We start from the raw sequence: 15,094 nt of genomic DNA on the forward strand, positions 1-15,094 counted from the left end.
ATATATATATATATTCATAAAATGAATAACAAATACTGTAAGATTTCTTTCAACTTGTATAAATTTTAAACATAGAGCCAACAAACTTTTCATTTACAAATGTACACGGTGACACATTCAATGGAGTATCGATACCAGTATCCCTAGATCAATACTGGTGTTGGTATCGGTTCCAGGTATCAGTGCATTTTGTACGAGTACAGGTTTTTGTAAAAATGCTGGTATCGGAACCGTTAACAATACCGACATCAGTATCAGTATTGGGAGAGCACTACAGTATTTTAAAGATTGTCAGGAAAAAAAAGGAAAGTCATACGGTTGGTGCCGACATTGTAGAACTGAAGTTTAAAAGGAAATAAATACTCACAAGTCCATCACAGACTTGATGGTACCTGGAAGTTTCCTCTATTTCTTCCTCATTTAATTTGTGTTCTGCTTTCAGGTCTGAAGTAAAAAAAAAAAAGAAGTCCTTTTTTGAATACATAAGAGTTAAAGATTACCTACATTCATTGATCCTTGTGATGCATAAGATGCACCTCAGTTGCAGGCTTTTCACTCCACCCTCTGGAATTTCATCAGCTTCCTAAAAACCTTGACTTGACGGCTCAGATCTGGTTATTGCTACAGAATTGCAGATGAACTTGATGGGTTTATCTTTTCGTTGAAGGAGGAGGTTTGCAGAGCAGCCTGCCTGAAAATGTATTTCATCTGACGGAGCGAGAAACCCTCAGATGAGCATGAAGGGTTCAAATCCTAAAAAATAGGCTTTTTGGTTCACAAAGCAGATTGTCACAAGTTTCACTCTTGTTTTGATAGCATCCTGCCTCACTGCTAAACAGTCCAGCTTGTCCCAAATCACCGGGGAAGTTGGCATATTCAGTTTTCTGACAAAGAGCATATGGAGCAGATGCCTGTGAGGAGTTGTAAAAGAATCAGCTGTGGGGTGTTGGGATGGATATTAAACTGTTTGACCTTAATAGTACATCAATCTAAAGATACAGAACAAGAAACACTCATTGTGACTTATTTTGCCAAAACAGGTCACATATCCAATACAACAAAATTAATAAATCTATATATAATATTGATTAACAGATATAGTAACATGAGGTTTTTGTGTTGATAAATAACCATTTATTACAGCTCTGATCCTAAAACGTGACTTGTTTTCCAACTCTGCAACACAAGTGTCTGGTTGCAATGCATAAACACAGAACTACAAGGAGAAATTAGATCTTTCTGTTATGATTGCTAGGAATTGCACAAAATATTGCTAAATGTCTACCACCTTGTAYGTCTGTTTTGTCTAATCTTGTTACAAGATAAGTATTTGGAGTTTTAATGGTATGGGTTAGCTTCCCCAGCACAGACTAAATCCTTTGAACATCGGTTTAATTGTGTCTTGCAGCTTTTTGTGTCGTTGCTCCAAAATGTGCCGTGAGTCTTTCCAAGCTAATCCCCCCCCTCAGCTCATTACATGGCTCTAGATTACATTTTATCTGTGCGTGGCAGAATGAGAAATGATTTGCTGCCATTTCTCATTTCACCTCCCAACACATTCCAAATATCCTTCTTTGTCTTTGTCACATGAAAAAAAAAGCCCTCCCTGTGCAAAACTTGGACATCTCTGCCACATTGTTACGCTTTTCAAAGGCCCGTTTCTTTTTAACCGTAGCGTCATGTATGAGAGTTCAAATTTAGCAAAAACTGTAGCGCATTCATGTTAAAAAGAAGTCTCTCCATGATGAGTGTTCTGTTGGGGTAAATGTGAATACTGGAAAAGATTGTATCTTATTTCTTCTTCCAAACTGAGGCTGATTACAAGCTTTAACAGAAAGAAGAATGAGTTTCCCTTACGCCATCACWTACAGTAATGACAAAACAACAAGATACAATAAGCTACGATATGAAACAAAATAAAATACAAATATGTTACTATTTGAAAAAAATGCAACATTATACCACTGAGTTAATTCCACTCTAGTTTTTGGATTAAATCTAGATGCATTGGTCACGTCATTTATTCAGTAAAATTTGATTTGTTTATGAATTAAGTGAGAAATCTGCAAACAGGTTTGATTCTRAAAGAGCCACTATAAAACATAGAAAAGTAAAAAAAATTGTAGTTACATAGAGCATACAGTAGTATGGAGCATATTTTCTATATTCCCGTTTTTTTATGAACGGCTCTTCTTCTGGTTGCACTTGCTGATGTTTAGTGATACTTACTGTTCATGAGAAAAACTGCAGCAATGTGTGTAAAAACAGCAACAAACACTCAAAATGTGCCTCACTCTGATCACATGGAATAAATAATATTCCAGAAAAAAAAGATTAGTTAGTTTTGTAGTTTAAAAATTAAAAACTTCCAGGCCTCTAAAGGCTGAATTGTACGGCACTGATTTTTTCTGTTCATGTGTCTTTCATCTTTCCAATCATTGGTAGTGTATAGAGATGAGTATCCTATCAGACAAAACCAGAGATGAACAATGATAAAACAARTCATCATCTTCCTAAAATAATCACCTAAGTTACTTTTTTCAAGTTTTTCCAGATATACAAAGACTCAACCAAAAATGTGCCATGAAATTTGTGGCTGAGTTTTTGTGTTTCTGAAAAACCTTGAAAAAGAGACACAGGCGATTATTTTCGGAAGGTGACGAACTACAAACTTAGCAAAAATAAAATAAAATTAAAAATTAAGGAAATTTGTGTCTGATGGATTATTTCTTTGTTGTAACAATTCTTCTTGGCAATAAATCGTATACTGTTAAGAAGCATGTTAATTTACCTTTTAAATGGCGCCACATTTGTAAGGAACATGCATCTGTGGGATGAGGAGTAGAGCTGAGTATGTGGGTTGTACACATAAAAAAATTGCCAAATCCTCTTTGCCAAACAGGCTTTTTTTATGCTGTTGCTACTGTCACTTGTTTTGAGCTTCTGGTACCCCCAGATTGATTTGATTTGATTTATTGATTCAACAGGAAAAGGTTACTAAAAATCAAGCCTGACTCAGCATAATTGCTGTTTTACAGCAAGTTCCTGTTCTGCAGCACATAAAACACATCATTATACACCATAGACACAAAGACAAACAAGCATACCAAAATTTCAGGAAGGCAGCATTTGCAAAATGGGATGTCTAAATATGAGCACAACAAAAAGTGTCCAGCAGATGGCAGACAAGATTCTTCTTAAAGGGCTGTAGTTTTGAAATGGACTTTATGTTTTGAGGAATGTCATTCCATGCTTTAGTATAAACATAGAAGAAAGACCTCTGGYCSTAACAGTTTTTAAAAGTTGGTAATATCAGTTGTCCTTTTGTAACAGATCTAGTTGAATGACCACTTCCAGAATTTGATTTGGACAACAATGCACAGAGAGTTCCATAATTGGCACCTTGGAAGATCTGAAAATATAAATTAATACCACTATACAAAACATAATTCTGAAAAGTCAAGGCATCAGACAATGAATGAACTGTACAGTGATGAGTCCAACCAGGAAGTTTTTTATGAATTTTGTAGGCCCTGTTGTAGAGCCTAACTATGGGTTCTAAGATTTCATTTGTTGTAAGAGACCAAACAGGTAAACAGTACGACATGGTTGAGAGATTACAGATTAACATTTAGAATTACCTGGGGACAAATTACATAGGGCAGCTGTAGAACAGTGGTAGGGCAGCCGTCGTGGGACCAGAAAGTTGCAGGTTGAATTCCCCACCATGCCCTTAAGTTGTGTGCCCTCGAACCGACCGTGCACTTAAATAGCTGCCCACYGCTCCACTACGTGTGTGTGAACTAATTTCATTGCTGTATGGGCACATTCAATGATTACAACATTTACTACCTTAAAACAGTTAATTCTGCATTTAGTGATTCCGTACCTTCTGCACACACTGCGCATATTCACACAAGATTATGYATGCATGCTAACACACACCCACCTCCTCATGCTCTCCTGCTCCCGGTCATTATGACTGTAAGTGTGCAACCCACACAAACTATAGAAGTCTAGACTAAATCAGAACGCAACAAGGTGTAAAACTGTGAGAGTTCTGTGGGTTTGCAAGACTTTTTTTTGTTTCTAATCTCCACTGTCTGACTTGTGTGTACTTGTTGTTTCCCCACCCACCTCAGCTCATATGCCATTATCTCAGGCCTCGGTCTATGATAAAGTGATACAGTGATAATATCCAAAATTGCCATGTTGATACCTACACACACAGCAAAAACAATATTAGTATTCCTTTCAGTCTCCCAGCTTAGAAACCACTTTCCTCTACTGGAGTGCAGCTGACAGCTAAGAGGTTAGTTACCTTTAAAATGTTCCCCCACCTGCCAAAAATAGCCTCTTTTATTCTGCTGCTCTTTAACTGCTTTTACTTCACCAGTCAACACAGATCAGAAAAGGCCAGCTATCAGGAGAGAAGAAAAGCAMTACTTCTGTTGAGCTCGATGAAAAAACACAGGGAGACAGAGACAGAAGAGCATCTGAGACCGAGTCGAACCGAAGACGGTTCACATCAGAGCAGCAAACACATCTTACCGTTATTATTTTCTCAAGGTTTACTCATCTCACTCTGTTCTGGTCTTATCGTTCAGCCTTCAGCAGTTAAAACACCCTTATGTCTGTTTTTGGCTCTTGTTTTATTTTATTTTCGTTGCTCATGTAACATCTTCAAGTTACACTTCTGTCGCTTTTATAGAGATTTTCTTCCTCCGTGAAGCTTCACATGATGAAATTTTGATGAAAGTATGTTGCTTATATGGCTGAGCCGCAAAGACATGATGCAGCCTTAAACATTGCCTTAAAATGTAAGCTGTTGTCAGCCAAGAATACATTATTAAAAAAAGTAACTCAAATATTAAAGAACAGAGGACAATAAGTCCAAAACATGTGAAGATAGTTCATCACTTCTGATTCTTTTGATAGAAAATATAATTGCTTGTCAATTCGTATGTAAAAAAATATGCATTTCAGAGGCTGATGTATGAGGCATCAATAGAAAATATTGTAAAAAAAAAAACTGCAGGACTCTGATGATAAAGGTCCTCAGTCAGTCAAGTGATGGTAATCCTATTTGGTTGAAATAAAGACAACTGGACTTTTTGCATGTTTTCAAATTGCATTTACATGATTTTTAGCAAACAACAATGGAAATACTTACAGTATTACTTATTTTAGTACAGAAGAGGGTTAGAACCACAGAACAAAAAAGAATTCTGACTTTAATCTTTGAATTCTAGAGTTGTGAAAAAAAGTCAGTATTCTGACTTTAGTTGTAGTCTGACTTTAATTCTACAGTTCTGAGAGAAAACAGAATTCTGCATTAATTCTGCAATTCCAAGAAAAAGCTCAGAAGTCTGAGTTTAATTCTTGAATTTCAGAATTCTGAGWCAGAACTCAGGAAAAACATGTACTAATATTATTATTAGTTTTGGTTCTGTGGCMCAAATCCTCTTCTGTATGTTAGGATTAAAGTTGGATGACATTCTGTATTTAATTACCAGCTGAAGTTATGAAACTCAAAAGGCTTTAAATCAAGTGAGCACATGTATCTGTCTGACAWATCTTGGGTCTGGTTTCTGTTCTACTCATCTTTAGAGAAAAGCTTTGGATTCTCACAGGATRTAAACAAATGGTGACCAAAAAGGCTTGACGCATCTTGATGTTTATTGATTACAAACCAGCTTAGTGTGGATGTAAAACCACCATTCCACTGAACCAAAACTAAACAAATAAAACTGTAATATAAAGATGAAAAAAAAAACATATAAACTGTATAAGTAAAAACAATGCACTTTTTGCAATATGGAAAAATGTCCTAGCTGTACCTGAATATGAGCTAAAAACATGCAAGTTGACTTTTTGGAGCATACACTCATGCCCTAGTTTAGCTTTATTTTGACACGACTATAAAGAAATTGCAACTACTTTAAAGAAACAGTATTAACTTTTAAAAATTCCCACACTGGATTGTGTCTGTTGAATTAAATACATCTCAGTAGACAAAAAACAAGCAGTCGAACTGGCAGTTCAGACTTTTATGATTTCTTCAGCTGACACATTTTCCTTTCCAAACTCTTTGAATTAAAGTTTGGAAAATCAATGTTGAAAAAATTACCCACAAGAAGTGAAAATGTTTTCCAAAAATGAAATCTAATGTAATAATTCTAAATAATTTAATAAARAAACATTTATAGMGTCAGAAGGGTGAGGCTAAYGATTTATTCCCTGAAAACATCAAGACAGTTAATCACCTATTGCCTCATGCTTCTCACCACCTCCACACACAAACACATCCTTGTAYTTGCATCAAACTGAGGWCATTGTATTGACTTCCATTCATTTTTGTAACTGTATTTATGCCTAACCCAGMCATTTTCYCTAAAATTAACCACAACTGGTCTATACCTAACCCTAACCTGAACCAAAACTTATTTCACACCATACCTCTAAACCTAACCAGTAAAGCACAGCAGAGCTGCAAACAAAGTGAGGACATTGAAGCAACAACATTAAACATCAATAACACAGCTGTCAGAAGTAGCAGTTTTTTATGCTATCTGTTGTTGTGGTAAGTTAAGCTAATTATGTTCTTATAATGGTACATTACATTTATATTTAGAAGCCAGAATTTCAGAGTTACAAACCAGAAAAATCTACAGAAACACAGRAGTCAGAATCCTGACCTGGAAAGTCAAAGATTCCTGACCTGACTTGTCCTCAGAATCTAAGATGTCTGTCTTTGCYATAAAAGTTGCTACAATTAACTTCCTACTTTTACTTTTCTCACTTTGTATCTCKTTAAACAAGTTGCACAAATCATACTGTGCTAACGTCGGCACGGTGTTAGGCCGCATAGAAATTTATTGCTGCCAGCTTGCATTGCATTACTCATTTAAATGTAACCTTTTCCAAATGTGAATGAACGTATGTGTGGTTTTGGAAATATCTGAAGACCTAAAGATTGTTTTATATATAATGGTGCTTTATACAGACATAAAAAAGTTTTTGTGTGTATTTGCCTCTAAATCTCTCCGTCTCTCTCTCTCTCTCTCTTTCTCCTCACCCAGCGTCCCCATCATGCCCACGCTCTCTTCGACTTCACCCCACAACACCCCTCCCAGCTGCGCTTCATTCGCGGTGATGTCATCGAACTCATGGACTGCTCTGATTCGCTACGCTGGAGGGGTCGTTGCCACGGACGCGTGGGCTACTTCCCCCCAGAGTACGTCCAACCCATTTACCAGCACCAGTGACCGGACACGTCCAAGCGGACGCGCGTTCAGTCCAGAGGCCTTAATCGATGAGGCATCCTGACACCCCCCCCCCCCCCCCACACACACACACTCCCCTCCACACACACCTCCATGCCAATAAAACCAACCAAACACTTGCTTCACACCCCCTCACTTGCCCTCAAACTTCTGGAGCCAATGAGTAAATGAGCTGAACKGATTCCTCCCACCTGTCTGTGATGTCACCTGTCGACAATTAAAAAAAAACAAAAGCTCTTCAGTTTTTCTTCCCCCCATGATTCTTGGCCCTCGTTTCTCTATTAATCATTCAGATATGGACCTGTAGAAGACAAAGTCATTAACTAACAGACTCGCACAAACTCCCAGGCATAATCATTCATTATATCTTATCAGTGCTAGTGCAGGCTAGCTAAAATGATCACACACACACACACACACACACACCTGGAGAGGGCCAAGAGAGACCCCCATTTTCAACAAAAAAAAGCAGATTTGCTTCGGGATCATCCCAAAAGATATCTGGTGAGTGGAGAAGAGAAACACAAGAACTAATTGTGACGGAAATGTTGAGGCCAGACAGTGACGATCGCTCTGTCATTAGGCTGACGTGTGCCGGGGTTTGTGGATAATATGAGGGGCTGATGCTCATGAGCACGCGTGTTGCCGAAAAGAGGAAATGGACGCGCTGCTTGTGTGTCTGCGTGTTTGCAAAGACTGACGCTCTGTGGATTGGTAAAGGATGTTTTCGTTCTTTTACTGAGCTGAATATTACTTTAAAAAAACGCTGCTTCAAATGTGATACGCGTAATTGAATTTATGGATCGATTATTTGTTTCTATGTATTTATTCTCATTCATCTTTAAACACAGATATTGTAAATAGTTCATTATTGCAAAAAAAGATTTTAATTCTGTTGCAACAAAGAGAACATCTAAGAAAACAACATAATTTACTGTAAGAACCTGGACTGGTCTTCCATTAATAATTGTTATGACAAATCAATGAAATAAAGTCTTACAGTTACCTCTTTGAACTAGAAGTTTGTGCTTAATTAAACAAGAAATGATGATGCCATAAACCTCAGTTTTAAAATCAGTATTAATCATGATAATAAAGATTGTACAACAGTTTACAGTTTTGTATTTGCTAAGTCACAACCCAGTGAAATAAAGGGTTATGGGCTTAAATGAGAAGTCACAACTGTAACTCATCACATCAAATGAAAGATTAAGTTGGAATTTGGTGAAACTAAACCAATCATGGTTCCAGATTCCTGACTTCTTAGGCTACAGAGATCATCCTGAAATTGCAAGTCGTTCCAGAGATTTGGGTTGATTTGACTTGTTATTCCGGAATACCCTGAAATCAGTCTGAATCCTATGTTTTAAATGCATTCTAATAAAAATTTCCTGATGCCATTTGAAAATGGAAACCTCAAACTATATTCAAATATCAGGATTTCTCAGCTGGTATTGAATGTAGCTTCCCTAACTCACAGGGTGCTTAGTGAAAATATAGAACTTTCATCTGAGAATCATTGTCAGCTGATACTGCTCTGTGCTTTAAAACATTCAAGATTAGATTTTGGACATTTCCGTCAAGGGACCCATATATAAAGTACAGTAAATTTATCATACATTATACGGCCAAAAGTCTTTGCTCACCATCCAAATGACTGTGCACCAGTGCACAAAGCAAGGACCATAGAGTCTGGTGTGGATGAACTTGACTGGCCTGCACAGAGTCCTGACCTCAACCTGATAGAACATCTTTGAGATTAATTAGAGGAGACTGAGAGCCAGGCCTTCTGTCCAACATCAGTATGTGACCTCACAAATGCTATTCTGGAACAATATCAAAAATAAAAAAAACTCCATAAACACACTCTTAAACCTTGTGGACAGCCTTCCCAGAAGAGTTGAAGCTGTTCTAGCTACAGAGGGTGGACCAACATCATATTGAACCCTATGGATTAGGAATGGGATGTCACTTGTCACGATATATGCAAGTCAAGGCAGGTGAGCAAATACTTTTGGCAATAAAGTGTATTTTAACAACATCCACTTATTGATGATTTTTCTCCTAATGAGCTTTAGCTGCCTGTTTTCACACTATATTACAACTTAATCCTCAATTCAATGTAAAATACAGATACACACCTGCAAAATACAGTTAGCACAAAAAGTAAGGAAGTTTGTGTTTGATAGATTATTTCTTTGTTGTAACCAGGCTTCTTGGCAATAAATCTTTGATTGGGCGCCTGATTGCCAACACCTGTGGGTACCAGATATAGGGGTATAAATCAGCTGCTTTATCACAATATAACATTATATTGATTTGTTTGAATGAAGGTTTCTTGATATGACAAAGTCTATCATGGTATGATTTTGATTAAATTCAATTCACAAATCTGTGATCAATATGCAATACCATCATAGCACAATGAGTGTGTTTGATGGGCGTATGATGATGATAGTTTATATTTTTGTTTTGTCTCAGTGTAATTGAATCATTAATCATTTAATCAAAGTAGCTCAATATACTGCTATATTCCTAATCAGAAGCTCAAAACAAGTGTCAGTAGCAACAGTAAATAAGCTGTTTGCAGGGAAGATTTGGCAAATTGTTCACAACCCAGTTCTACTACTCATCCACCCACTTTGGATGTTATCATCCATTAAGTGGACGTTATTAGCCGTTATCAGTCCCATAGAATGGCTTCAGACTGTCCCAACTATGCCCCCTAGCAGGTTATCAGTCCCATAGAATGGCTTCAGACTCACTTCAGACTGTCAGCTGGTTAGTATGAGGCATCAAGCCACTAAGGTTTTTTATGCAATCTGGTTAAAATGAGGCATAAAACCACTAAAGTTAATTTTAGAGAAAATGACATGGGCTATGATAAAGTAGTGCTACTCTGGCGGTAGCAGATTGTTGCATTCCAATGTATTTGGTACTGGTTACCCACTAGGGGGCACTGTCGGGACAGTCTGAAGCCATTCTATGGGACTGATAACTGCTAATAAAGTCCATTTAATGGACTGATAACATCCGAACCAGCTGGCTCATCCCACAAATGCATGTTCCTTACAAATGTGGCACCATTTAAAAGAGAAATTATCAGGCTTTCCAACTTTATAAGGTTTATTGTCAAGAAGCATTGTTACAACAAAGAAATAATCTTCCAATTACCAATTTCCCCTCTTTTAGTGCTAAACTTATATATCAGCTGGATCAGTGGTTCTCAAACTCTACCTCAGAAAGTCCTAAATATGTCATACTTGCTTCAAGTACTGTACGTCCATGATGACAAAGGCCAAAAAAGCATTACTGCAACTTTAGAAGCTTATATTCACATCTGACATAACTGAGCAAACTGGCCAATCCACTAATGCTGGTTGAAGTGTTCAGCCAACCCATTCTCACTCCCAAGTCATCACATATTGATGCTTTTCCTAGGTTCCCTCTGCGTCCGATTTTGATGTGTCAGGTACCCCCCTTCCATCAGTTGTTGAYGAGATGGGGCGGAATCCATTGTCATAATTTCAGAAAATGTAGAAAATGCACCAAAACTACCATCCTAAAGCCTAAAACTACCTTTATTCACTCTAGACATGCTGTCCCTGACCCTAGTACCTAAAATTAAGTATTAATCTTGATCCCTAAAATTAAGCATTTTTAGAAATTGTAGGAAATTCACGTGAATTACGTGCTCCAAAGCCTACCCTAGACATCCTATCCCTGACCCCACTACATAAAATTAACCATGAACCCTGACCCCTAATATTAACCATGGACCCCAAGTCAAAGACCCCTATATTTTGTGTCCCAACGCGTCAAACCCGGACGATGAGGGAACACAGAAATGCCTGCTGCGTCAAAAACTGACGCGAAGGGTGCACCCGAAGCATCAAAATAAAACACAGAGGGAACCTTGGCAAAAGCGTCAATATGTGATGAGTCGGGAGTGAGAATGTTTTATCTATGCTTGCGTTCCTATGATCCACGGTTTTCTGCCTCTCCACAACAGAATACAAATTTGAAATCATTTAAATCAGCTTTCCTCACTGTTTTGTTGCAAGAGGGTTTATTGCGAATGGCAACTTCACTAGCAGTGCTTAAATAGCCATCTATTACCCACTTCAGTTTCCACAAACCTCTCAAAATAAATCCAATTTCATTTAGTTTATTTTTGTACATTTTTGTTTTTTAGGCTTTACAACACAGGTCAGGGTTTTTAAAACAGTCATTGCCATTTGAGTTTTTTGAGTACTACAAGAAAGAGCTTAAGCACAACTACTTGTACCACTATTTGCAAATCACTTTGCATAAAATGGTTTGAAGCCACATTTAAACATCCTATAATTGTTCAGATCTAGAGATCTTTAAAAAAGTTAAATTTTATTGTCCCATGGTTGTTGTACTTTATTTTGATTATCTACTATCTGGTGTAGAGAAACTACCATTTTTATTTGTTTTCAAACTGAATAAAAAAGTGACTTTAAGACTAATTGAGACCTAAAATGTATGTGTACAGTGAAACATTTTTACCACAATCTTCTTGCCTCACTAAAACCAAAAAGTCACTTTGACTGAAACTATAATAATCCATGCTAAAATGTTGGCGTCTTTCTCTAAAACCTAGTTAATGCCTGGTTCACATGGCAAGATTTTAAAATCAGTCGATTTTCAAAACTGAGGGACTCCACACATGGCAGTAAAAAAGTCATAGCTATAATGTAGTGTGTATTTTGGATTCTCCTCTGTGTTTCTGTCACCTCACATTCGACAGGCTGAAAGCTCATTTGTCCTCGAGGAACACCACAAGCTTGGATGTCAGGCCAAAATAATCCAACATGTTGAATCTCTGATTTGAGATCAGAGCGGTCCAGACGTCCTTCCAAGCAGATTAGATCATASCACACACAGCAGTAATACCTCCTAAGATTATCTTTAAAGCCATCACAATAATCATAACGTCCTCAAAATTGTACGAAGGGAAAAATTGGGTCAAAAATTGGCACAGCTTTGCACTAACTTTGACTTCTGTTTTACTCTGCATGAAGATATGATTTTTAAATTAAACATCAATCTGTCAGAACATTTATACGAGTCAATTTTGTGGAGAGTTGTACAGTTACTCTTMTTTTTTACAAGCATGAAGTTGCTTCTGGCAGGTGTGGAGCTCTTCCACTGTGGTTTTACTTTTACAGTCTCAGTCCTTGAAAACAAACCTGAAAGCAGAGGTTCGGTTCTTTTTGAAGTGGAGTTTGGTGGAAAGGTTAGGAGCAATTATTAGTTTACATTTTGTAGCTCTTAGAACAGGAAACAGAGATTAATTTTGACCAGGTAACCACTCATTCAAACAAAATGCTGAAGCAACATTTTAAGCCTTCACATGGCCCCTCTGGTTTTGTATTACATAGTTATTTACATTAGATTCTATGGTTGTTAACAAGTGTAAATACCAGCGGCAGTTAGCTGTAGCCCTTCCCACACAGCTTAAAGCAGTTTCAGCTGAACTATCACAGTATTTCTGACAAGACAACAGTCTAACGCAGTAATGTAAAACAACAGAACCTGACTTCAAAAGACTTGAAGACTTGTGTTGGGCATTTTTTTATCATTTAGTTGCAATAAATTAGTTTGTTTTCCATATATCTTTTCTGGACAAAGGGTCAAAAGCTGAGGGGAGTTTTTCTCAGTTGTCATCGGGCAAGTTGGGTCCAAACAATTTTGGTAAAATGTTGGTTGTGTTTATTAAATTGTTACCATAAATGTAATATTAAAGTCACATTTTATTTCATTCACATGCAGGTCAAAGCTGCCTCTGGTGTAATTCATGTATCTGCTGTCACTCCTGAGACTTTCTCCTGTTGTTACACRAAAAATGCTCCTTTCAATAGAATGAAAACATCTAAATCGAAGCAGACAGCAGGGTTGCACTCTATAATTTCCTTGGGACTGAAACACCTCAGTTTGATCCCTTTGACTCCTTTGTCTTTTCTTTTGTTTCAACAAACCACTTGTTTCCCCCCCCACCTGCCTTCTTTCCTCCTAACAGAGTCACCTCTGACTTTCTCAAGACAGACAGTCGATAAACCAACAGCGTCCAGGAGGATGAAGAACAAAGAAGGTAAAAGATGTACCAGAAATAGTACAAGCTGTACTCCGCCTCATCTGATGCGCTCAGGAACCGCTGAGTCATTTTGAAGTCTCTATATTTGTGTCGTTCACAAAAAAAGTCCGAAAGTGCGCCAAATCTCACTGTCACCGGGCCAAAATGCTGAGTGAAAAGCAACCAGGTGAAAATAAAAACWTAGTTGTTAGGTAATAAAAAAAATAAATCCACAACAGCGTAGAGAATAACAAGGAGTTAAGAAAAAATGGGGTGAGGCAAGCAAAAGAAAACAAGAAGAACCAGAATTCAGATGGCCCACTWAGGGAGCAGTGTGTGATGGGATAAAAGCTAAAGGAGGGAAAGAAGGCATGTGAGCTGTAATGTCAGTCCTATTCACAGGTGCTGGATGTAAAAACAACCAACCAACCCCACTAAACTGCAGGCCCTTTTAGTGAAGGAGGAAGTATTCAACCTGCAAGGACAATTGTTGGGTCAAAACAGTCACCTTCTAAGCAATACACAACAACCAGCAAATTAATTAAAATAAAGTATCTGTTTGAACATGATACAAGTACAATTGTGGAAATTAGATGTGGCACTTCTGGTGCTGCCTTGGAAATTCAGTAGGAATATCACATTTTTGCATGAATTGCAAAATTGACAGCAATTATAAAGATTTATAAACTTGCAATTACATGAACCACTTGACATTTTTAGAGATTAGAGTCGTTTTATGGTTTGGACCCCTCTTGGATTAGTCGTCAACTCATCAATACAATCCTAATAAACCAGGGTTTCGCCAAACTTGAGTCAATAACAAGTACACGTAAGATTTTTTCCATAACCCTCGTATTGGACTGCAAATTTTAGCGATTACCATTCACGAGGGAGTTTCCAAAACATTTCTTTGGTAGTTATTCATTTCCTTGAGTGAGTTGCAGAACCTTGATCTTTGCTATATAAGTTTACACATTCAAAACATTTGYGTGAATAAAACTCTCTCAAAATAGTCACAGAGTTGTCGTGGGTGCATGGAAACCTACTCATTTTAGCTTCTGTTATTCTAGGGTTCTAGACCTGTACGTTTTTGTCAACTGACAGCAACTGACAGCAAATTTTGCAAGAAAATTGTGTTTTTTAATGTAATTCTAAGTGAACATTTTCTCCCAATTTTGTGTCCCCAAAAGTCACAGCACAGTGAGATACTACCTTCAGGACCTCTTCAAAAGATCTGATCTACCCATTTAGGTTTTTAAGTTAATGCTCCTTAAWGAAACCTTAAACAACATACCTTCGGAGTCAATTTTAGGACTTCTTACCCCCAAGAAATACGAAAGGACTCTTTACTGGATAACTGACCAACATATTTTTACAAAGGAAGGTGAGTATGAACACATATATACTGTACATGAGTTTATCCAAGCACCTGAAAACATGTGCCAAGACCATAGACTTAAATATAAAGATCACTAGACTGAGCCCCGCCCATACCATACACTGGTAGCGTCTGTGACAGCATGGAGGAGCAGAAACAGAGACCTAACAGGGCAACAGCTCACAGCCTCCATAGAAACTAATAGATAAACAGCAAACTGAACTGGATCTGTGTCACAGATTATTGGCCATGTTTTTACAATAAATTAATAATTATGTTAATTTCATTCAACAGTCATGTAAAACAGCAAATTTATACCAGAAAAATATA

The 15,094-nt window shown here is 37.5% G+C and overlaps 1 protein-coding gene across 1 annotated transcript in view; it reads left to right on the forward strand.

The window, feature by feature from the left end:
• The window catches only part of grapa (GRB2 related adaptor protein a), a gene marked incomplete at its 5' end in the record, with an annotated part of 26,066 nt that extends 17,759 nt beyond the window's left edge, over positions 1 to 8,307 (forward strand). The window contains 1 exon segment of the mRNA XM_014006940.1: positions 7,083 to 8,307. Within this exon segment, the coding sequence (XP_013862394.1) occupies positions 7,083 to 7,268 (186 nt within the window).
• Positions 8,308 to 15,094: the final 6,787 nt, after the last annotated feature.

Source organism: Austrofundulus limnaeus, unplaced genomic scaffold (genome assembly GCF_001266775.1).
Source record: "Austrofundulus limnaeus strain Quisiro unplaced genomic scaffold, Austrofundulus_limnaeus-1.0 Scaffold38, whole genome shotgun sequence".
Taxonomy (NCBI): Eukaryota; Metazoa; Chordata; class Actinopteri; order Cyprinodontiformes; family Rivulidae; genus Austrofundulus; species Austrofundulus limnaeus.